General features: G+C 46.8%; 1 protein-coding gene across 1 annotated transcript; it reads left to right on the forward strand.

The window, feature by feature from the left end:
* Positions 1 to 13,373: 13,373 nt before the first annotated feature.
* Positions 13,374 to 23,615, forward strand: PROX2 (prospero homeobox 2; the record flags this gene model as incomplete). The annotated part of the gene is made up of 5 exons (XM_045072280.1): positions 13,374 to 14,759; positions 15,871 to 15,882; positions 18,551 to 18,652; positions 19,936 to 20,130; positions 21,580 to 23,615. Coding segments are annotated over 5 exons (1,881 nt in total), but the record flags the coding sequence as incomplete, so codon positions are not given.
* Between the last annotated feature and the right edge of the window lie 1,507 nt (positions 23,616 to 25,122).

Raw genomic sequence — 25,122 nt, forward strand, 5'->3', positions numbered from 1 at the left:
TTAGGCTGCTTCCATAATTTGGATCTTGTAAATAATTCTGCAATAAACATAGACGTGCATATATCCTTTTGAATTTGAGTTTTCATATTCTTTGGGTAAATACCCAGTAGTGTGATTACCAGATCATATATTTTACTTTTAATTTCAAAAGGGAATTTTATTTTCCTTTATTTTTTTAAAAAGATTCTGTATATTTATTTGAGAGAAAAAACAAGCGAGTGCATGCGCACAAGGTGGGAGGGAGAGAGGGAGGGGCAGACTTCCCACTGAGCAGGTAGCCGGACTTGGGGCTTCCGAGAGAATCATGACTCGAGCTGAAGGCAGACTCTTTTTCTTTTTTTCTTTTTTATGTTTTTATTAACATATAATGTATTATTAGCCCCAGGGGTACATGTCTGTGAATCGCCAGGTTTACACACTTCACAGCACTCACCATAGCACATACCTTCCCCAATGTCCATAACCCCACCCCCTCCCCCTACCCTCTTATCCCCAGCAACCCTCCGTTTTGTGAGATTAAGAGTCTCTTATGGTTTGTCTCCCTCGTGAGCCCATTTTGTTTCATTTATTCCTTTCCTACCCCCAAACCCCCCACTTTGCCTCTCAACTTCCTCATATCAGGGAGATCACATGATAATTGTCTTTCTCTGATTGACTTATTTTGCTCAGCATAATACCCTCTAGTTCCATCCACATTGTTGCAAATGGCAAGATTTCATTTCTTTTGATGGCTGCATAGTATTTCATTGTATATACATACCACATCTTCTTTATCCATTCATCTGTTGATGGACATCTAGATTCTTTCCATAGTTTCGCTATTGTGGACATTGCTGCTAGAAACCTTTGGGTGCACGTGTCCCTTCGGATCACTACATCTGTATCTTTGGGGTAAATACCCAGTAGTGCGATTGCTGGGTTGTAGGGTAGCTCTATTTTCAACTTTTTGAGGAACCTCCATGCTGTTTTCCAAAGTGGCTGCACCAGCTTGCATTCCCACCAACAGTGTAGGAGGGTTCCCCTTTCTCCACATCCTTGCCAGCATCTATCATTTCCTGACTTGTCAGTTTTAGCCATTCTGACTGGTGTGAGGTGGTATCTCATTGTGGTTTTGATTTGTATTTCCCTGATGTGAAGGCAAGCTCTTAACCAACTGAGCCACCCAGGTGCCCCGTCAAAAGGGAATTAAAAAAAAAAAAAACAAAAAACATTTTTTGTGGGGTGCCTGTGTGGCTCAGTGGGTTAGGACCTCTGCCTTCGACTTGGGTCATGATCCCAGGGTCCTGGGATTGGGCCCCACATTGGGCTCTCTGTTTGGCAGGGGGCCTGCCTCTCTCTTTTTTTTGGTCTACTTGTGATCTCTGTCTGTCAAATAAATTAACTCTTCAAAAAAGAAAAAAAAAGACAAGGAGAGAAGGTTTTTAAAAAAAAAAACATTTTTTGTTATATAATATATATTCATGGGTGCTGGATGGCTCAGGGGGTTGAGCATCTGCCTTTGGCTCAGATTATGATCCCAGGGTCCTGGAACTGAGCCAATGGCAGGCTACCTGCTCAGCAAGGAGTCTACTGCCTCCTCTCCCTCTGTGCTCTCTCTCAAGTAAATAAATAAAATCATATATATATATATATATATATATATATATATATTCAGAAGGGCATATAAATATACGTATATGATTTAAAGAAAAATAGTAAAAAGAATACTCATACTCACCATCCAGCTTAAAATGGAAAAGCCCTATGTGGTTCTCCTTGCTCGTCCTCTTAGAGCTAACCTCTGCTAGGACCAACTATACGGTAACCAGTCCCTCCCTTTCACTGTAGCTTCTATACACGTGTGTCCTCAACTATAGACTTGTTTTACCTATTTTTTTAAATGGAGGAAAAGATGTATCTACTTTCAAATTATGTAAGAAAAAAATGTTGTTTCTAGAAAAGGATAAATGGCTCAGTTAATGAAAACAGAGTGGGCAGCACGCCTTAGATAATACACACAGCATTTTTTACCTGAAGTCCCCCATATTCATATGTGTGGTCTGAACTATATGCTCATATCCTTGTTTATGTATTTTTTAATGTAATTGACCAGATGGTAAATGGCTGGGCAGTTGCCTATGTTTCTGTTTCCAGACTCCTTAAAATAGAGACTATATCCTATGTTCATTTGGTATTACTCATGATACCTAGATTCCATCTATCTGTCCATTTCTCCATTCAGTTGTAATTAAAGATGATGGATGGATGAATATACTCTGTAAAAATCTAGACGTTGTTGGGCCCATTTTTAAATGTAATATAAATGGAATCACAGTGTCAGTATCATTCTCTGATTTAACTTCTTTCAATCAGTGTCCTGTTTTGAGGGTTTACCCATGCTGAGCTGAGCTGTGGTGCATTGATTTTCACTGCTGTGTATCACAACATACACTCCACTTCCCAAACTGAAGGACGAGAAGATGGCAAAATTCAAGTGATGTTTCAGGGGGCAGGTGGACTTGGCGGATGAGTTCTCCTCAGCTCTGCCAGACAGGCGGGTTCTGGTCCCAGCAAAGAGCCTCCCCAGTAGTATTTAGACCTCTGCTAGAGGGGAAAGCCACACAGCCCCTCCTTCCTGAACAGCCGAGATGCCATATTCCCGTGCTGAGCTGGTTTTGGTATCCTCAGGATGCTTGAGGCCCAAGGAGAAAAGGATTTACTTTGGAGCCGCCTGGTTGGGGAATTTGGAAGGTCAGGAGCTCCCCCGAGAGGTGAGTACCGTGGGAGGAGCCCCGTAATTCAGTCCCCACATTTTGAAGAGACTCCACAGGTCCTTAGGCAAGAAGAGATGGCATTTCAGGAAGGTCTTCTCTCAGCAGGCTTTCCCTGGGCATCTGAGTTGGGGCAGGGGTGGGAGATGGGGGAGGAGTGGCAGCCAACCAGCTCTGGCCTCTATCTGCATATTCATAAGCCCCCCCACACCGGTTGGCTGGACGAGGCAGCCCCCACTGTCCCCTCTGCCGCAGGCAGGGCTGGGTCTGTCAGATGGTACCTTGCACTGAGAAGGGGCGGGCCGGAGGCTTCCCTCACTCAGCCACAGGCACTGGGCCTGCCTGGGGAGGAAGCCAAAATCACTTCCTGACTATGCTTCTTTGTGCCCAAGGCTGGTGAAGAGTGGGCTGCTCCATCTTCTGGGATAGCAGACCCCATCTGTGCAGAGCCCAGGACTTGGATCTCCGTGAGGGCGTCTTCTCTGTGAGTAACACCATCGCTTGCATTGACCTTGAATGAGCACTTTTTTTTTTTTTTAAATGATGGAATGTTTATTATAAAAATGTTCAAGAATGCAGACAGGTGGAGAGGCTAGCATCGCCAGGCCCACCCCTACATGTCATCGAGGTTGGTGCAGTATTTGCTTCATCTGTTTTTATTGGCCGAAATATTATCAAGCACATCACAGACGGCAGCACTTTTTGCTCTGAACACCTCACTCTGCCGTAGCTGCCTCTCCGGAGCACTTTCTAAACTCTTCTTTCATCACGTTCTCACACCAGTCTTCAGTGAGGGGACGATGTCATCTCCATTTTAGAAAAGCAGAAAGTGTGTCTTGAGGGCAAATGGCTGGAGTAGAGCCCAGACCTCCTGACTCCCAGCCCAGGGCACCAGTCGCGGCCACAGGAAACGATCTCACGTCCACCAGGGTTGTGCTAGATAGCGAGGAGACAGTGCAGCCCCTTTGTGACCTTGGGCATGTCACTTCACCAGGCTTCGGTGACCTTATCCTTGAAGCAAGGGCAGGGCATGAAGAACTGAGGTTCCCTCACCCTGGTCTGTGATGTTTTCATTGGTTTCCAGAAAAGACCATATAGGGGTTTTTACCAATCTAAATTAATTTGGATACACGCCCTTCCTCCTTTCTTTCCTTTCCTTTTCTTTAAAAATCAAAACAAACAAACAAAAAAAACCCCAGAGTAGTTAAGATTCTTTTCTTTTATGAAATAAAAATGATAGTGGATTGTAATCTTTTGCAAACCTATTTTGGGGGAGTTTCACCTGCAAATAAAGTGTCAAGACCTTTAGGACATTTTGGACTCAGGCTGGTCCAGTTTTTTGTTTGTTTTCATTTTATTAAAGGTTGAAATCTAAAAGTCAGGAAACCAGGCACTGTCCCAGATGATCCCCAAGTCCCCTCCAGGGCGAAATAAAGTTCCTGGGGCTGTAGGGCCTCCCAAGCCTGCCCTAGAGGAAAAGGAAATTGCAAATTAAGGAGTGCCTATGGTCCTGCACTAGAGAGAGCCGCCCCCACAACTCTAAGAAACAATGCTGTCATCAGTCCAATCCTTTTTTACAGACAAAGAAACTGAGAAAGGAGAGAGGCAAAGTTAACCTATGTAAGATCACGTGGGAGCTAGTAGGGAGTCTGGCCCAAGTCCAGCACGCAGGGGATCACCCTCACAGGCACCAATGACACCCACCAGGAGGGTTTCTGACTTGGTGGTATTTATTCTGTCTGTGGACAGGGCTGCGTGGACTGGGCTGTCAAACTGACCTCCTATACCTATTTCCATGGTCAGCCAATGCAGGGAGAGCTGCCCAGGATTGGACCAGAGATGGATGGGGTCATTCCTCACCCATAGCCACATGGGGAGGATGCAGGGACCCCCCCCCCCAGAAGTGAAACAGAGATGAGGTTGTATACGAAAACACCTTAGTAAAATGTAAGTATGCTGTAGGACCTTGAGCTGTGCCACGCAGTTCGTTAAACTGGTGAGTACCCGGATGAGAGACTGCTCGGGAACGCTGTACTCATACACCATGAGCGATCACTAACATGAATTGCTTGTGATGGACCGTTCGATCCTGTGCCGTGTGCATGGGAGAGGCTGTTTCAGGCTAAGGCGTTTTCCTCCATATTTCACCAGCCGTATCGTGCGTGGGTGGTTATTGGGTAGGAGCAAGACTGGTCCCACTGGGATCCAATCATCTTGCATAAATCTGGATCAAGCATCAAAGGCAGCAATGAGAGTGAATTGCATCTTTTGGGCTTTGCGTGATGCCCCATAGCCCACCTTGATTCACTGACTGGCTCTCTGATGGTCCTGCTGGAGTGTATCAGAGGTGTTTGCTGTTCCCTAAATGTGGGCACAGCACAGAAAGGGAGACACAGGCTGTGAGCTGCCCTTTCCCTTTGCCCCATGAGCAGATATCAAGGAAGGTTTCTTGGAAAGGCATAGACTTGCAGGGAGAAGGGTTTCCGTGCTAGGAGGTGATCTGCATAGTTGAAAATTCCACCGATCCTGACTGTCTTTTCAGCCAGGGCCCATGGTCTCTAACACTTCAGACACCGGTTTCTTTCTTAGCCCTATTATTTACTTGAAATTCCACCTTACCCTCATTTTACACTTTCTAGCTATAAAATCCTACATAACTTTGCACTTATCTCATGAGCCCTGTATTCTGTGCTCATGTTTGTAGCTAAATTTGCTTCTTTGTGGAGCTTTTTACGTCTGGTGCCCAGGAATGAATGTATATCCAGGAAAGAGCCAATGAGAAAATCCAAGCTTTGTTTGTTTGTTTGTTTGTTTGTTTTTAGTAAACTTTAATTTTTAGAGGAGTTTTAGGTTCATAGCCAAACTCAGATTTTTCCATACATCCCCTGTCCCCACACATGCATAGCCTTCCCCACAAATGCAAGTTGTTTTAATATCAAGGGCAAAGGTTGCTTTTTAAAAATTATAATGTGAAAATGTGCCCACTGAAAATACAGGAAAGTAAAAAGAAGAAATAGAGAAAAAGAACTATCCAGGGTTCCATCACTTGTGAACAACATTGCTAACATTTTAATGTATTTCTTTCTCATCTCTCCTCCTTTGTATTTTTAATAAGTGATTTTCTCACTCTCTACTTATTATAAAATAATGTTCTATAAACTCTTTCTAAACATGATTTTTTAAAAAATAGATACATAATATAGCATCACATAGATAGTACCTTATTTATATTCAACCCCTATCTACTCTTTAATTGCGGGATGATTGTTTTTGACGTAAATCTGTGTGTCTGGCATCATTTTCTTGATTTTATTTCTTAGACAAAGGACCATTGACTCAAGTGGTATAAAAATGTCTAAGTTTTGTAATATATATAGAAATATTTCCCCAAAATACTTACTCCCAAATATGAGAAAAATGAGCCAGCTTGCTGAGAATCAGAGGTATAAAGGGTGAGATGATATTTTCACCCATCGTATTGGCAAAGATTTAAAGGACTGACAATACCCAGTGTCAGTGAGGGTAAGGGGCTGCAGGGATATGTGTTGTTTTATAGAGATGTTGGTAAGAAAGAAAATTGGCTATTTAGAAGTATACACACAAACAATGCAATGAATACATCCTTATAAATCAGTCCATCAGAGAAAGACAATTATCATATGATCTCTCTGATATGAGGAATTTGAGAGGCCGGGCAGGGGGTCATGCGGGGGAAGGGAGGGAAACATGAAACAAGACGGGATGGGGAGGGAGACAAACTGAGGATTGCTGGGGGTTGGGGGTAGGGATAGGGCAGCTGGGTAATGGACATTGGGGAGGGTATGTGCTGTGGTGAGTGCTATGAAATGTGTAAGCCTGACGATTCATAGACTTGTACCCCCAGGGGCAAATAATACATTATATGTTAATTAAAAAATTCAGTTAATACAGAAATATACAGAGTAGAAATGGAAAGTTCTCCTGTAGACCCTCATCTCCACTACCAATCAGTTGGTACATTTCTGGAGGGCAGCTGAGCAATGAGTGTAAAAGTCTTACACATGCCTAGTCTTTGACCCTGAATTTCAACTTCTAGAAATAGATTCTAAGAAAAAAGCAGTCTAAGTTCCCAGAGATCTAGAAAGACTGTTCATGCCAATATTATTCATGAGAATGATAGTTAACATTTATCAATAATTTACTATATGCCAGGAACTGGTCCAAAAACTGGATCTTTACAACAACCCTATGGTAATGGTAGGTATTAATGGGTATTTCCACGCTACTGATGAGAAAGCTGAGGTACAGAGAGGCTACCAGTCTAGTAAGCAGCTCTAGAGATTTAAATCGAAGCAGTCTGACCCTGTGGTTCATACTCTATTATCTGTGTTGCTAGACTAGCGACAATATAAGAAAAAAATCTGTCTGATCAAAAGGGAATTTATTAAATATGATATATACTTACAATGGAATGCCTTCAGATTTCACAGTGTTGTAGATTGATACTCATGGACATAAAAGACAAAAAAAGAGAAGCCATAGGACTATGTATTTATAATTTCATTTAAAAAAATTTATGTGATTAGGAGAAATCATGTAAGTTTATCTGTACACAGAGAAAAAAAGTATGGAAAAAAATGACAAATACCAAAATGTTAACTGTGACTTTTTTTTCCTAGGAGGAAGCTTTATAGGTGCCTTTCTTTTTCTCTTAGTACATTTCTATATTTGGCAAGCAAAACGACCCTTAATTGCTTTCATCATCTAAGAAACGCAGTAAAGCTATTTTTAAAGGGTTGTGGCAATGGCTCTGTTGTCAGTGAATGTGAGTGCGCTGCTGGTTAATTTTTAAATAGAAAACATTGCTGCTTCATGCCACACCCAGGTAAAGGGCTCTGGGTGGCACGCGGACCCAGCACGCAGGCTTCCTGTTTCTTAGCTTCCCAGATGCAGAGTTTCCATGATTGTCCGAGTTGGACGTCATCATCTCTGGGCATCTAACCACAGCGGGGTCCGGCTGGATTTCTAGTTTCTGGCCTCAAGACATTCCCGCTGGCTGTTGCTTCATTGAGCACACCAAGTTCTTCTCTTACCCCCGTAGTTCTGCCTTCTGGGGCACACAGACTACATGGAACCTCAAAGAACAAAGCCTTAGATAAACCACAAAGGAGATTTGGCCAAGCTAGTGGCTTTATGCCCTATCTATCTATCTGTCTATCTGTCTGTGTGTCTCTGTCTTGGCTTTGTTCCCTGTAGATGCTAGAAAGATCTGAAATAATGTACGTCTAATGAAGAGACAAAAATCAGTCTATATGAAGTACACACAGAAAATTTATGCAGCTGCTCAGCAAACATCGACTTGGCGACCGTTGGAAGCCAGGCACTAGCTGGGGTCACAGTCTGAAGGTGAAGAGACAGAGCGCCCGGGTAGCTCAGTCAGTTGGGCGTCTGCCTCCAGCTCAGGTCGTGATCTCAGGGTCTTGGAAAGGAGCCCCACATTGCATCAGGCTCCTTGCTCAGTGGGGAGTCTGCTTCTCCTTCCCACTCTCTGTGCTCTCTCTTTCTCAAAGAAATAGATAAAATCTTTAAAAAAAATAAAGGGGAGGAGACATTGAGTACTTCAGGGAGGAGGTGACATTTCATTTGGATTTTGGAAAAGGAGTAGGTGTTCATCAGGTAGAAAAGTGAGAGCGGGGCCTTCCAGGCAGATGGGACAGTAAGTGCCAAGACCTGGACTGGTGGAGGAGCTCGGCATGCTCAGGGATCACAGAGCCCAGGACAGCTCAGTGGCAATGCTTGCAACGGGGCATGTTCCAAGGACAGTGGCTCCGGAGGAACTGAGACCTCTCTACCTTCAATTCAACAGGCCGCTAGCAAAGACTGATTCCGGGGAGGGCCATAAGCAGGCCCGTGTTTTAGAAAATTAATGTTGATGCCAAAGTTGCTGATGGAACAGGGATAATCAAAAGGGAATTTCCAGCGGCTCCCACCAGCGCAGCCACCCACCTGGCGGCTCCTGTCCACGTCCACTGCCTTCCCCCACTACCATGGGGGAACCAGGGTTTTGCTTCTCTAAAATCGATCTCTCTCCTAGCATCACATCTCGCCCCATCTTCCTACGCAAGGACGGGTTCCAGAAATTCTCCCCCTCTGGCCCACATTAACAGACTCTCTTTCTACGGCATCACCATTAGTCTACACAGATGCTGGCGTTTCTTCTGTCTTGAGATCCCCTCTCTTGACCCCATTTCTCCTTCCAGCCACGGTCCGATTTCTCTCCTCTCTGCAGAGCTCCTTGAAAGAGTTGTCAGAGTTAATGTCACCAATTCCTTCTCTTGTCTTTTGCCTTAAATCCACTGTGATGGGGGCTTTTTTCTCCCTGCACACCACCAAAACTTCTCTGATCAGGCTCTAGGACACCTCTGTGTTACTAACAATCCTTATGTGACTTGAGCACTCGCTGCTCCTAGAAACACTTCCTTTGCTTGGCTTTCAGGAACTCCCACACCCCTAGATTTCTTCCTAACTCACCCTCGACTCGTTCCCCTTCTACCCCAGCCTCTTTATGTCGCTGTGTCCCAGGACTCGGACCTTGGCGCCCTCCTCCCCTCTGTGTTCATCCATTCCTTGGTGAGCTCATACACCTGCCTGTTGACAACCATCAACCTTGTATTTTTAGCCCAGATCTGTTCACTGAGTCCCCAGGCTTACTTATCCAACTGCTTTCTCAACATCTTCATTTAGATGTCTCATAATTATCTCAAACTCAACACGTGCAAAACAGAGCTCCTGAAACTCCTCCCCAAACCCTGTTCTCTAGAGTTCTCCTGATACAGCTCGTGCAATTTGGTCCTTCGAGTCGCTCAGGCCAAATGCTTTGGAGTCATTGTTGGTGATCCTTTATTTCTCTTTGTGCTCCAAATTTGTTAGCAAATTCCAATCTGTTAGCAAATTTCATGGGCTCCACATTCAACATATACCCAGGATCTGATGTAACTTCCCGCTTGCATTACTACCGTCCTGGCCCAAGACACCTCCTCTCTATCATTACCTTCTAGGTCACTGCCTAGATGCCTAGAGGCGGAAAGCATCCTAGGCTGTTTCAACCCTTGCTCCCCACCCCGAGCCTATTCTTCATCCAGGAAAGAATGACCCTTTCAAACTGAGTCAGGCCATAGTCCTTATAACCGTCCAGTGGGTCCTCATTTATGTCAGAATAAAGGCTGATGTCTTCACAGTGGCCAACAAGGCCCTAGTACAATGGCCTTCCATACTTAGTATGTCATGACATCTGGCTCTCTTTGCATGAATGTTAGCTCCACGTGGACAGAGGATTTGGTGGTCAACACTCGATCCATGTTTGTTGAATGAATGAATCAATGAATGAATGTAGAAACACCACAGGGAGGACAGGCTGGAGGATGGATGACCAGTCACGAGGTATTGGAATTGTCTAGGTGAAAAGCCTGAGACCCTGAATCAAGAAAGTATAATGGGAAAAGCAAGGTGGAATGTAGTCCAGAGCAATTTTTTTTTTTTCCCCGTAAATGATCAGGCGTGGTAACCAAAATCAGTGTTGAGGATGAGAAGTCAGGGAGGAGTCCAGGAGACACGCCTGCTTCCAGCTTAAACAAGATCGCTAGTGTGCGGGGTGAGACTGCGGGGCAGCTGTGGAGTTTGGGGTTGAGAATGTTGAATTTAAGCAGGAGATGTTCATTCAACAGTTAGAATATTCATAACCAATCTCCTTTTCTTTTTGGAAGGTACTTAACTGAAAATATATATAGTTTGTATTACTGCAAGTCTCTCTTGGTTAAAATATCAATTCTGCCAGTTCAGGGATCATTATTAGTTAGAAAGCAGGCAATGCGTGTTAATGGATGACCCAGGTATGCCTAGCAGATGGTAAGAAAGAGCTGATATAAAAATCGCTTTTTCATATTATACAAATAATATATATTCATTGTCAAATGATCACAGGAAGTTAACAAACGTGTTTCTCTTCAAGAGGTGGTAAATCATCCAAGCTGTTGAAAAGAATTTAGCGATATATTTTCAAATGTACATTAATTTGGCAAATGATCTATTTTATTTTAGTAATTTACAAATGTCTTACTCAAAGCAAAAGCCTTCTAATGATTCTGACCCAAGAACCTCACTTTCAGCAGCATTTGCCCCGCGACGGCTGGGCAGCTGTCACCACCTCCCACCTTCCGCCCTGGTGCCCGGAGCAGCATGGCTCACGGAGAGCTTGTCCGGGAATCTGGTCTCCCGGCAGCTCCAGATGGAGGCTGTGGCCACGTCCACACAAGAACCCAGAGGCTCCTGAAAAGCCAACTTTATCCGCAGTAAAGAACTCCAAGTAAGCTTCAGATTGAGAGTAGGAAGGAAACAAGCGGTCTCTCTCCTACCAGCATTTGTGCAAGCGAAGCACAGGAGAGTGGAAATTTCTGGAGGAAAGAAATTCATTTACCTCTTATAGGAAAGGAAGTGTCCGCTTGACCAACAGAGAAGTCAGTCTCTTTTTCTCTTTTTAGAGATTTATTTATTGATTTGAGAGAGAGAGAACGGAGGGCAAGGTCAGAGGGAGAGGGAGAGAGAGTCTTCAGGAGAGCCGGACCCGGGTCTCCATCTCACGATCCTGAGATTGGGACTTGAGCCGAAACCAAGATTCAGACAATTAACCGACTGTGCTAAGGAGCCCCGAAGTCAGCCCCTTATATAGGTCTTTCCATCTCCAGGGCGGCAGCTAGAGTGTGGTTGTGTCAAAGGATTTAGAATCTTAGTGGCTAAAAGCCAATCTCAGCCTCACTGAGCCTCAGTTTCCTCATCTGTAAAATGGGTGAATGACACTGACATTCAAGTTTGGCACCAGGTGCAATGAGGTGGCGTGGACAAATGTTCGGTAAACTTGAAGTGCCTTAAACTTGCTATCTGAAGCCTCCTGATTCAAGTACAGTGTATTTTGATACTTTGTGGGGGGAAAAATAGTTTTAGGCAGGCTTTCCTAAAATAGCTCCCTGCTTCTTCCCACACCCACATCCCAACTTACAGCCCCTTATTGCACTTTTCCTTCTTAGCAAGTATCACGACCTGGAAACAGACGTGTTCATTCCCTCTTCTCCTGAGGGACAGCCAGCCTCACGAGAGCAGGATTCTGCTGGTTCACCCCACTGTCTCTCTAAGTGCTTGGACAAAGGCCCAGCGCATAGGAGGGGCTTAATACACAGTCGTTAAACATGAACAATGAAGGCAGAATCTGATTCTTCTGGGAGCAGGACAGCTGGTTCTCAAACTTGGATTTACGGGTTTCAGATGCAGGTTCCCTGTCCCATAGAGGGATTCTGATGGTGCAGGGCAGGTGGGGATTCCTGAATTTGCTATTTTAAACAGATGCCGGGTTGGGTGCGGGGGGCTTGTGGTATAGACACTGAGAAAGTTACTCTGAATCAGATAAACCTTGTTTTGACTCCAGCCTGCCACTTACTTGTGGTATGACCATAGGAGGATTACTTAACTTCTCTGAGCCTGTTTCCTTATCTCTTAAGTGAGAATGACAACACGCTCAGGGAGTTATGAGAATTAAATCGGGTAATGGATGTACAGTTCTTGGCACAATGCCAGTGGTGCAGTTAGCTGCTGCTATTACACTTATTATTATTATTGTTATTATTATTATTCTATTGTTATGCCCTAGCAAGAGAATTTCTCCCTGAAGGATCACTCTTAGGAATGTTCCTTTTTTTTTTTTTTAAAGATTTATTTATTTGACAGAAAGAGGGAGAGAGCATAAGCAGGGGGAACAGCAGACAGAGGGAGAGGGGAAAGCAGGCTCCCAGCTGAGCAGGGAGCACTATGCAGGGGTCAATCCCAGGACCCTGGGACCATGACCCAAGCTGAAGGCAGATGCTCAACTGACTGAGCCACCCAGGCGCCCCAGGAATGTTCTTTTTTTTTTTTTTTTTTTTAATAAACATATAATGTATTTTTATCCCCAGGGGTACAGGTCTGTGAATCTCCAGGTTTACACACTTCACAGCTCTCACCATAGCACATACCCTCCCGATGTCCATAACCCCACCCCCCTCTCCCAACCCCCCTTGCCCCAGCAACCCTCAGTTTGTTGTGTGAGATTAAGAGTCACTTATGGTTTGTCTCCCTCCCGATCCCATCTTGTTTCATTCATTCTTCTCCTACCCCCCAAACCCCCTATGTTGCATCTCCACTTCCTCATATCAGGGAGATCATAGGATAGTTGTCTTTCTCTGATTGATTATTTCGCTAAGCATGATACCCTCTAGTTCCATCCACATCGTCATAAATGTGCCCCAGGAATGTTCTTATAGTAGGATCCCAGCAGCGCAGCATCACCCAGGAACTGGTGCCCCACCCGAGCCCTGCTGAAGCCGCGTCCACACTGTAACAACCTCTCTAGGTGCTTTGTTTCCACCTTCAGGTTTGAAAAGCACCACTCAGAATCACCTATGCTGTTTTTTTCTTCCCGTCTCTCATTCCAGAGTCGGCTCAGGTTTGTAAGCTCTGGCATCACGGAGTCTGCGTCCTTGACAGCTGCTTCTCATCCTTCTGAGTGCAGAGGAGCGACACCCCCCGCCCCAGGCTCGCTCTGGGTACCCTTCCCGCTGAGGACCTTCGGAGAAGGGACTCCCTCAGGGAGCCACGGCTCTGAGCAAGTGTCTGTTTAGCCAGGATCTGGATCCAAACTCTGGCTTGCTTCCTCCTCTGTCCCAGGCTTGCTCCTGCCTGCCAGAGCCCTGTATGGATGGTGAGAGAAGCCCAGCCCCCCCAGAGAAGGGCAGAGACTCCCCCTTTGCCTGGAGCCCCGGCCCCAGCTCCAGCTTCATCGACCCTGACTGGTTTGGGGATGAGAACATCCAAGCAAAGAGGGCGAGGGTGGAGACCATCGTCCAAGGCATGTGCCTCTCTCCTCACACCCCGGCTCCGGCGCCCAGCAAGGCCCGAGCCAGGGACGGTGCCTGTTGCCCGGGGAAGGCCCGGGAGCGGAAGAGGAAGCAGAGCCTTCCCATGCAGCAAGGCCCCCTGAAGCCAGGCCCAGCCGGGGACCACGGCAGCCGGAAAGGGGGCCCTCGGGTAAGAGAACAGCTCCACCAGCTGAAGCAACAGCTAAAACATTTACAAAAGCACATCCTGCGGGCTGCTGAGCCCAGGGACACAGCCCAGGACGCAGGGGGCTCTGAGACGGACAAGGGCCCTCTGAGGGCACAGCAGAGGAAGGGTTATGGACGTAGGCCCCGGGCTCTGGACAGTGACCACTACCAGGGTTCCCGTGGGGACCACCCTGAGGAGGAAAAACACAGAGCCTCTGAGGCGGAACACCAGTCTGAGGAGCCCAGGTTCCTTCCCTGTGGAGCACAGGCATTGCTGGAGATTCTGAGGAAAGAACTGACCGGGGCAGTGTCCCAAGCTGTGGACTCAGTATTACAAAAGGTACTGTTGGATCCACCAGGCCACCTGACTCAGTTGGACAGAAGCTTCCAGGGGCTTGTGCCAGAGGGGAGAAGTGAGCCCTCACCTCCTGAGAGAGGTGCCTGTAAAGACCTATTTCCTCTGGCCACCTTGCCCAGGAGGGCCCAGCCACAGACCGGGGTCCTGTTGCAAAACTTCTCACTGGCCAAGTCTCTGGACCCTCCCAGGTACCCTGTCTCTCTGAGGATGATCCCCATACCCTGTCAGGGTCCCCCAGCCAACTGTCCTTTGACTGCGCCTTCCCACATCCAGGAAAATCAGACTCTTGGCCAGCTGCTGGGTCCCAGACCCAGGGGTCACTGGAGCAGCAGTCTTCCCCACGACTCAACTCCCCAAAGTCATCGCTCCTCAGAGTCCGGCCTGCGACCGTGGGGAGCGGTCAAACTGCGGCCATCGGTGCTGAGCCAGCAGCAGTACGCCTTGCCCTTCGCTTCCCCCCGTCTGGAAAGACTGCCCGTTCTTCCCTCAGTGAAGATGGAACAGGGCGGCCTGCAGGCTGTCCCCGATGTGTTGCCTTTTCCTTCAGTCCACATATCCTTTACTAGAGAAACAGGAAGCCTGGAAGGTGAGGGGAGGTGGGGACAAATAACTCCGTGGCATTAAATAGCTTTGCTTTCCCGGGGGCCTCCTTAATGCTTGCTTCCAGGCTCTCCTTCCCTGTGGCTCAGTTACCAGGTTCTGACAAGAAGGTGGCGACCTTCTGGCATTTAAGGGTGCTGGGAAAGTTCATCTGCCTTCTTGTGTGACATACTGGATCGTACCATTATTGACTCTTTCCTTTGAGTCTGAAAGAGTTTCATTTGTTTGTAAACTCAGAAGGCCTTCCAAAATAGGATAAATACCCAGCGGAAGGAAAAACACCATAATTTGGTTGTCAGCAGCCTGTACGCCTAGGCAGAGAGGGTCGAAGGAATGACCTCGTCTGACGCCCGGCTTCCCAATCTCTTGGCTCCGCAGGCAAAAAAGCCTGCATTGCCCAGATAATTCATGGGGAAGACATGAGGGACCCAAAACTTCTGAGGCAGACGGAATAGGGGACAGTTTCCTGAGGGACTAGACCCAAGAGGCAGCTGGGAGGGGTAAGAAGCCTTTAGTCTAAGGAACAGCTTCTAAGCGGCAAGTGAGAGGACTAGAACTTGGGGGCTGGGCATCTGGTGGGGTGGCGGCGGCATGGGGAAGGCTGAGGGGCCCGGGCAGGTCTGTAGGGATCTGGATCTTACTGCAATCCTCAGGTAGACCCCACTCTCTTAAAGAGTGCTGCCCAGAGGAACCCTCCCTCAGGATATTAATGGTTGTTAAGTTAGGGAAAAAGCAGCTTGGATAAATACTAGATTATTGCTACTGGTTATTTAAACACTGGTTGTTAAATACTGGTTATTTCTATTACTGGGTAGTTTGACTGCGGGACTTCTCAGAGCCTTTAGCATGCTGATGTCCTCTGTGAAGCTCTAAGATGAGAAGGTCTGCAGCCTCAAGCGCACGTGAGGGAAGATCGTCTTCCAGCAGGCGTCTTTGCAGCGCTACAGCTCCTGACAACATTAGTTAGGATGTTGCTTTTTTAGCGAGCGCCGTTCACACCGCTCCTTCTCACGGGCGGCCTATAATTGAGTGTCCAGAGGCCAGTGCGTCCGTGGAGCTGCATACGCAGGTGTGAGCAACCTGGGCAGCTGTATGAAGGGCGACGGGACGGGGTGGGGACCCGCTCAGGGCCACAGGGCGGCGGGCTCTTGTGTTCTAAATACCACGAGCGCCCTCTTCTGGTCGCAGGTGTTGGAAACACGCCTAAAGCTTGGGCACCACTTTGCCCTGCGCAGGCCGGCAGGCAGCGAGCGGCTCTAAAACCAACGCAGAACACCTCGCCGGCCACTACTGCCTCTCAGGCAGCAGGAAAGCTTCTTGGAGGTGTAGAGAGAGATCGTCAGGAAATCGCCCTGTGTGGCAAGGCCCACCTGTCTGGGCCTTCTGTAAGAGGCCACTTGGTTAAAATTAGGGCTATGGTGGAAGAACCTAAGGGACCCAACCCCAGAGGTTCTTCCCTTGGCAGGGCAGATGCTGATACTTCTCGGGCGCCTACTGTGTGCCTAGCCCTGTCCCGTAAAATGAAGACTGGGCTCCGCTTTGGGAGGTTTGGGGGCCCACCCACGGGTCCTGGCTGCATGGAATGGTTTGGGGCCCCCCGGCGGCATTCTGGTTCCCCAGCTGGTCCCTCATTCCGGTTACCCACACTCCAGCTTCAGCGATGTGTTCTTCTGGGCGGCGACAGCTACTTTGAAGCGTAAAAGAACGTTCACGGTCGCACCCAGCCCGACCCAACAGGCAGAGCCGGCGCGGTGACCAGACGGCAGGGGGCAGCACCTCCGCGCAGCGCGCCTTCCCCGTGGCCCGCAGGGAAGCGGCAGTTCGCAGGGACCCGTCCACCACCTCTTAGCCGCAATTCTGAGACTCGAGAGCCCTGAAAATCCCGGTGATGTCTTCCCCCTAAGGCTGATGGAGACGTTTTCGGCGGCAAAGCCTGACCTGCCCTGAATGGAGGCTGTCGATCGACTAATCCCACTTTGCTGTGGAAATCTGCATTGGGGTTCGCACTGCTGCCACGGACCCCGCCCTGGCCCTCTGCTGACCTATGACAGATGCCCCGTGTGGCCATTACTCGGGAACAGATTCTGAAATCTGAAGCCCATTTGGCCCAGCGTTTCGGAGAGGGGGCTGTGGGCTGGTGTGACCCCACCATCTTCAAGCCTCCGCTCGAGATAGAGAGGCTGGGACAGAGAAGCAAACTAATCTGCAGAAAGTCCCAAGACAGACACCTGCGGAGCCAGGAGTCACACCCCGGATCTGACTGCCCGGCACACCCTTTTACTCCTACGCTTACATTTTAGAAATGAGGCCCGGAGAAGGTAAGGGGCTTGCCCCTAATAAGTGTCTGAAACTGGGTCTTCGGACTCCTAAACCCAGCCTTCTTTCCACAGCATTTGTGAACCTTAGAAGAATAAGAAGTGGGTCCAAGGAGGCCCAGGCAGGGGTCCTCTGGGCAGCCGCCTGGGAGCCATGGCCAGCTGCCGCTGTAATTCATTGGTCTCCTTTGGCTAAATTGGTATCTCCCTACTGAGAAGTCTTAATTGTCCTAAAGGTACAGCTCTCTGACCTGAGCTCCAACGTGACTCTGTGTAATGCTTCTCACCCAGCCCCAGGCCTGTCCCCGGGAATGCGAGTTCTTATGTAAGAATCTTTATTTCCCTCCCACGCTGGCATTAGACTGTCACACCACAGCTCCCTGCTCTTGTTAGAGATCTGTTCTCGGAATGAGGTATGGGTTGGAGTATAACGGGTTCAGGTTGACCATCTAATCACTCATTCATTCTTTCAGCCAACAATCATTTATTGAGCACCTACTATGTTCCTAGCACCAGGCTAGCCACGTGGAATACAAAGAGGAAAGGATAAGGCCCTTGCCCTCAAGGAGCTCACAGTCTAAATGGGGAGACACACATGCAATAAAATTTCCAGGTAGGCCATTGCTACAACAGAGGTTTGTACAAAGAGCCTTGGTAGCCCACGGTAAGGAAGGCCTAATTCAGCAGGGAAATATTTCACAGAGGAGGGGTGTCCGAGCTGAGCTGGGCGGCGTGAGGGAGAGCTCTGCCAGGCACATGGGGAACAGGCGCAGCTGAGAAGTTCAAGCTTCCTGAGCCGAAGCAAACTGGGATCTTGCACTTAAGCTGGTTTGGTGCTTGTTGGCTTAAATGCTGCCAAGGGACCTATGAGAGCAGAATGGGGACCATCTAGTTAGCTCACCTCCTTTTACAGATGGGGAAACTGAGGCAGAGAAGGGGAAAGAAATCTCTACATGGGGTTTTGAAATCTGGGACAGACCTGCCATCTCTTCCCATTCTATTCTGAAAGTAGACACGCACAAGGTATGACAAGCTGTATTTGATGTTATATAGGCCGTAGAATTTTGCACATAAAATTTTTGTTTAATTCTGAAAATTTACTGTACACATATGGCATTAATCATCTGGAAAAAGTTGTTGTTGTTGTTGTTGTTTCCAGTAAGCTCTAGGCCCAACGTGGGTCTTGAACTCAAGACCCCAAGATCAAGAGCCACATATTCTACTGACTAAGCCAGCCAGGTGCCCTAAGAAAAAGCTTATCTGATCAGATTTGCTAGAGACAGAAAAATGGAACTAATACACCATTCAGCTAGAAAAAATAAAATAGAAACCATAAGGAACAGGACAATTCATTATTTGGATAAAGTGATACAATTATTTGATAAACTGATGTTATTTTCCTTGACGCTGAGATAAATCCAGGAGGGCCTAAATCCTGGTCACTTGAAGAAGGCCAAACTGATGTTTTTCTTCACACGCTACCCCAGCTCCAACCTCTTGAAGGCTTACTTCCCCGATGTCCAGGTAAAGTCATTCCTCACTTCTGAAAGCGTCGCAAAACTCCCAAGAGGCAGTGGGTTTTGGCCAGTGGGAGGCAAGACCTAGGTCATCATACGTGCCCCTCAGGTCCCCTTCGTGTTGCTGCTGGAATCAGTACAATTTCCAGTGCTGGGGCTGAGAATCTGCATGAATAACCTTGGACCACAAAGGCTGGGTATCTGAATTTTAAGATTTCGAGCTGTAGATCTACCCAGAAACACATGGGGAGAGAAGGGAACGGCATCTTTGGCCTCGTGTTTTGTCTCTGTTGGGCAGACCACGAGAAAGAAAATATGTAGAGTCAGGCACTGTCACGTTTATATCCAAAGTGCTGGATTTCAAAATGGAAGGTGCACAGAGATCAAGCATGACAATAAGGGAGAGAAAGCTCTGATGGTTTGAACCAGACCTTGCCTGTTCCCGTCAAGTTTCTGAGGGCCTCCTCTACCCTGGGTGTTGGGATAGGGCGGGTAGTACTTTGTATCTACATCTTTGTGTTTTCCAGATCTTTCCCTCATATTCAGTTGCTCAGTTGGCCCCTGCACCACACTCTGACTTCAGTTCATTCTGCACCTCCAGGGCGGCCATGAACGGCTCTCTGCTCTACACCCTTGTCCCTTCCTTTCACCCTTGACCTGGCAGAAGACTCTGGGGCGGCCATGTAATCTGCCCAGGGGCAGCGGAAGCATCTGGCCTTGACCCCAGACTCTCCCAAAGTTACACTAGATACCATGGAAAGCTTTTCATGGTTTAAAAAAAAAGGCATAAATCCAGTATATCAAAACAATATTTTCTAAGAGACATTATAGCTAATTGAGATTATTCTGTGTACAAGTGAATAGACTAGGAAAACACTGTGGCTTCTTTTTTAAAGAAAGCCCTTTTGCACAGACCTGAAGCCCTGGGGCTAATAACACACCATATGTTAATAAAAAATAATTTTTTTTTTTTTAAAAAGCCCTTTTGGGGGTGCCTGGGTAGCTCAATCAGTTAAGCATTCGACTCTTGATTTCAGCTCAGGTCATGAACTCAGGGTTGTGAGACTGAACCTGGGGTTAGGCTCTGCACTAGGCATGGAGCCTGCCTAAGATTCTCTCTCTCTCTGCCCCGCGCCCCCCTAAAAAAAGAAAGCCCCTTTGAATGGTGGTTAAAGCCATCCTCACTAAGCCCTGTGTTGAACCGGAAGTGGACAGTTCTGACTCTGAGCACCTCACAGCAAACGTGATATTTTTTGGCAAAAGACCTGATGGACCCTGTTGTTTTTACAGTTCAACCGCTGCATAACCTCCCAGATGATCAAGTGGTTCAGCAACTTTCGGGAGTTTTATTACATCCAGATGGAGAAATTTGCCCGGCAAGCGACTACAGATGGTGTCACAAATCCCAAGATGCTGGTGGTACTCCGTGACTCAGAGCTTTTTCGAGCTCTCAATATGCACTATAACAAGGGAAACGATTTTGAGGTAAGACCATGTACTTGGATCCCATGAGGTCCGATGAGTGCCTTCCCTTCGTGATTGAGTTTTAGAAAAGATCCCCTTCTGTGTCTGTCCTTAAGTTGCTGAGAGCTGGGGTGGCCTGGGGCCAATGTTTGTATCACCCACAAAGACGAGACTCAACATCTTCTCTGAGGCAGTGGCTGGCTATCACAAGATGAATATACAGGCGGTCTTCGTTCTGAAACTAAAACAGAAGTTGACTAGATGTTGGGCTGTTTTAGATCTAACAGTCTGCAATGAAAATACCACAGCTTGTTGACCTTTTTCCCCTTAGTGCCAGGAGGCCCACAACTAAAAGCCCGGCTGTGGTAGCGCCTAGACTTGGCCCCCGTTTTCTTTACAATTTCTGTTCATTTCATCATTTGGTTCTTTATTCTCGCTTGGACAGTTTTATCTGTGGGCCTTTCATGGCAAGTCACCTCAGATCCTTTCTTTCTGGAAATACTGAAATAGACAGTAGTCAAGCTTCTCGGTCCTCTGGGGATCTCTGTGAAGGCACACTGGTGGCACCTTAGAGGTAAAGCATCAGTCGAGGGTGAGCGGGTGGCCTAGATGTCATGGGTGAGAACCTCTAATGCAGACACGTATGTCCTGTGGGCAGCTGACAGCTCGGCTGGGCTGGCCGCCCCTTCTGGAGGTCGCTGACTACACTTCCCTCTCCCCGCCTTTCTCACTTGATTCGGATACCTCTGAGAAAGGGAAGAACTATCGGCAGCTACCAGATGTCTGTCAGGATATGTTTGGAAACCGAAGCTTCCTTTCTGAGGCTCGTGGGGGAAAGGGCGTGTGGGTGGGGCACACAGTGTGCATTTGGCCCACAGTGGCGGCAAGTCCTGGGCCAGGCGGAATGTGGAGGACTGTGCGACTCCCTATCATTTATGGCGCCCGTCTGCGTGAGGTCCTGGAACACGTTCTTGAGTCCCCCTTCAGCCTCGTGCTTGGCTTTGGAAGCAGGAATGATTCCAAGTCTTTTGGATCCAGTCCCAAAAGATGGTGGGATGAGGTACAACAGCTGTAAACTTGGCTGGGGGGGCGGGGGATGCCTTTCCTCATTAGGCACTAAGGGAAAGCATATTAAAGACCTTTGAACCACAAATTTCATTTCAATTGGAGTCAAGAGTTTCCCACTTACTAAAATCACCACCATTCATAGAATCAGCTCCTCCTACAAAGGGAGTGTCCCTAATAGGCTTTCTCCTAGGGGTGTCCCATGGGTACAATCATTTTAAGGTTTGTATTTGATGAGAGAGAGCAGGGGATTCTTAGGGCTGCAGAAATCGAGAGGCCGGAGAGCAGAGATGCTCTTATCAGCCCACTACCCACTCCCTATGCAGGCAGCATCGAGGTCTGCATGGCACTGGGTCTCCTCGGCCTCATGTCTTTTCTTTCTTGTGGGTCTCTCTGGGAATGCAGGTCCCAGATTGCTTCTTGGAAGTTGCCAGCTTGACGTTACAGGAGTTCTTCAGGGCTGTCTCCGCGGGGAAAGACTCAGATCCTTCCTGGAAGAAACCCATTTATAAAATTATTTCGAAACTGGACAGTGACATCCCAGAGATATTCAAATCTTCCAACTATCCCCAGGAGCTGTTTCGGAATTAAGATCCCACAAAGTGAGGAGCAACTGGCCAAGGTTTCCTAGATTTGTCTTAAATGACAGTCAGTATAGTTGTAGTCATAGGAAAAAAGTGGGGGAGCATAAGGAGAACCCCCCACAGGTAACAATGACCATTTCTGATCATTTATTTCCTTTTTCAGAATCCTCAGAGTCTTAAACCTAGCTATAAAATATATCAACCAAATATAATGGTGTGCTGGTAGCATATTATAAAAGGGACACAGCAGTTTGCAATTGGAACTGAAATCTCCACTTCATTGTTTCTGGGTGTTGGGACCTTGGGAACTTGCCAGCATTCTGCATCTGCAAAGCCAGGTCGGGAGGACGAAAAGATATTCTGACCTCAAGGACTCTGTGAACTGTCGCTCACTACACACGTGTTAGTTTTCTCCCCCTTGGCTTTCAGATGAAGTTATCTCGTGTGTGTGTGTTTTGTTTTCACACATTCCCGGTTCTAGTTACCTATTTATTGAGCTCTGCCTGTTGGCTAGACACATGCAAAGACATTATCTTTAAGCTTTCCAGTTGGAAAAGGAGATATTATCTTCATCTGAAAGATAACCGAACCCAAGTTGGAGAGCTGTGAGGCAGCTTGCAGAAGTATAAGGCTCGGGCGCTTGGGTCGGCGGGGATGGTCAAGAGTCTGGAGGAACCCGAGCCCTTCTGATGCCGGACTATATGCAGGACCACCTCATGCTGCTTTTTGTGATCTCAAACAGGCCACTGTCCCCAGGAAGCATCCAGCACTAACGGGGCACCATCATCTGACACCCCCTGCCTACTACTCAGGAATGCCAGGACTTCCGCTGATTGTGCCAGCATGCAGAAAGCAAACTTTCTGCTGGACTTGAGCTTTACTGTTCATTCTTTCATTGGCTGCGAGTTTATCAGCAGGACAACCCAAGTAGGTGCTAGAAGACCAAAGTAGTTGATGCCCCAACCTCTTACATGCAGAAGAAACTGAACGTCAGACCTGGGAGCTGGTAGGGGCCTTTGAAGATCATCTGGCCCGCCCTGCCTTAGTTAGGAAGGAGGGAACTGAGGTACAGACGGGACCCTTGCACAGCCTGTGCAGAGTCCCACAGACGATGAAAGGCATAAATGGGAGGAATAGAGCATGGCACATAGAAACAGAAATGCTCCCACTCCATACGGAAACTATGGTCAATCTTTCGGATGAAGGATTCATGAAATCAACATTTTCCCCCCTACTGGCCCAACACAAAGTGTGACTGATTCCGAGTGTCTAGGCAAAACCTGTGCAAAGCTGAGACACTGCACCTGTCTTCACCACTAGTGAGGGTCAAGTCTTGTTAGCACTGCAAAGGTGTGCAACCTGGGGTGGGCCCACACAGAGCTCAGCGCCTGCCCTTCTAAGTGATGTCTGTGATTTCATTAGCTTACTTCTTCCCCGTCTACACAAAACAAGTTTCTCTATTCAACTTCCCTGACTTTTTTGGGGGTGGCTGGATCAGAGCCAATAAAATCCCTAAACTATTGCTAGATGTATCAATATAAAAAGGTATGAAAATTGACTTTCTTTTGAATTTTCTCTTACTTCAAACAGCTTAGAGGGAAACTAAAACAGGTGGATTCAGCCCAAACCAATCTTTTCAGGTTGCTTTAAGGTTATTTGTAAATATTCTTTGATACATCCAGTTGCACTCAGATTACCTTTGCCATATTTTCTCCCATAATATTCCTTTCAAAAAAGGAAGCAGTCTCCGAATCTAAGTTTTAAAAGCAGGCAAGCACTGAGTAACCCAAGCAAGGGCAGTTACCAACGGTTGGAGATGGCAGACGGACCCACTACCCAGAATGGAATTACATAGTTCCTGAAGATATTCATGGGAAACAATTCCACGTTCACATGATTGTCTGATATGGGGCAGCCATTTCTGGAACATTTCTGTCCCAAACCTGAAATTCGTTAGGGTGTTTGAAAGATTAAGCCAAGCCACTCCAGGGCAGTGAACCTGGTCCCAGGGACTAATTAGATGAAACGTACAAGCTCAGATTGAAAACATTTGTGTCCTACGGTCCTTCCAGGAAGCGCTCTCTACCCACTGACCTAAACACAGAAGAATGTATAAATACACATACTCTGCCAACAGAAGAATTCTAATTTTTTATATTTTTGTTTCTACCAAGTATATCTCTTTCTCTGTTGGGAACACATTCTGAGCTGGTTATTAAGTTCTTTTAGCTGTCAATAACATTGCCGAAGATCTGGCCATCCTTTCCATTAAGGTATATGTGGGCACTATTCGCTCCCAAATCGGACATTTTCAAAGTCTGGTCAAACACTGCACAATTGTCTAATCCTTTAATGGTAGACAGTAGGACCTATTTATGACGATGGCACTATGAGGGAGTTAATGCTCAATTAGTGACTAAAAGCAGTAGTTACTTGGCATTCCACGCAGGAAAATGTTCACTAGGAATCTTATTTCAAACATGGCTTCATACAGTATACACAGCTCCAAACCAGATTTGCACAGTGAGGAGGACAAAGGGACTTCCTGGGCACATGGATGGAGCCTGCCTGAAGTTTTTCCTTTCTATCCAAGGAAGGGCAAGGCACCCAGGGCAGAAGGAACAAAGTCCCCTTTAATAGGGTTTTGTACCTCAGCCCTAGCCCTTTATGGAAGCCCGCGGGTCCACTCTAAAAAAACCCTTTGTTTTTAGTAACAAAATACAGAATCATCAGAAAAAATAATTTAAAACAGGACTTCTATAGCATAACTTTATATGTATCTTTAGAAAATATTTCTTCTAAAAACCCTTGTAAAATTATGGTAATGAGTTTCTTGAAGTCCTATATATTCTAGATTTTCATAATCTTTGATTCTAGCTCTTTTCTTTATAGTTTTGGCTCTTTGCGCTGTAAAATAGATACAAAGTTTCATGATACCTGCGTTCAAAGCAAAATGGAAATTTAAAAAAACCTTTGATGTTTTTTATACACACTCTGAGGCATTGGCACATAATGCAAGATCATTTTCTCAGGACTGAGAGAATAAAAAACAATAATGAAAGCGTGAAGGGTAGGGCAGAGATAAAGAACAGGTTGGCTAAAATAAGTTACAGTTCTATCAGGCTGATGTTTAAATTATGCACATTTAAATTAGAGGAGTGCTCTACAATTCTTAACAATTGCTTCTGGGCTTGATGCTTTGGGGGAGAACATAAGCTTGTGAAAATATAGCAAATATAATACTCATGAAAGTATAAACATACTCTTGGCCAGATTTAAGTATATATGACACACACTGTAAAGAATGAGCTCTGGTTACCTATTTCAGAGTATTAATAATACATACTGTATCTCAGAGGTCGAT

Source organism: Mustela putorius, unplaced genomic scaffold (assembly GCF_011764305.1).
Source record: "Mustela putorius furo isolate JIRA1106 unplaced genomic scaffold, ASM1176430v1.1 tig00000129_pilon_pilon_pilon, whole genome shotgun sequence".
Taxonomy (NCBI): Eukaryota; Metazoa; Chordata; class Mammalia; order Carnivora; family Mustelidae; genus Mustela; species Mustela putorius.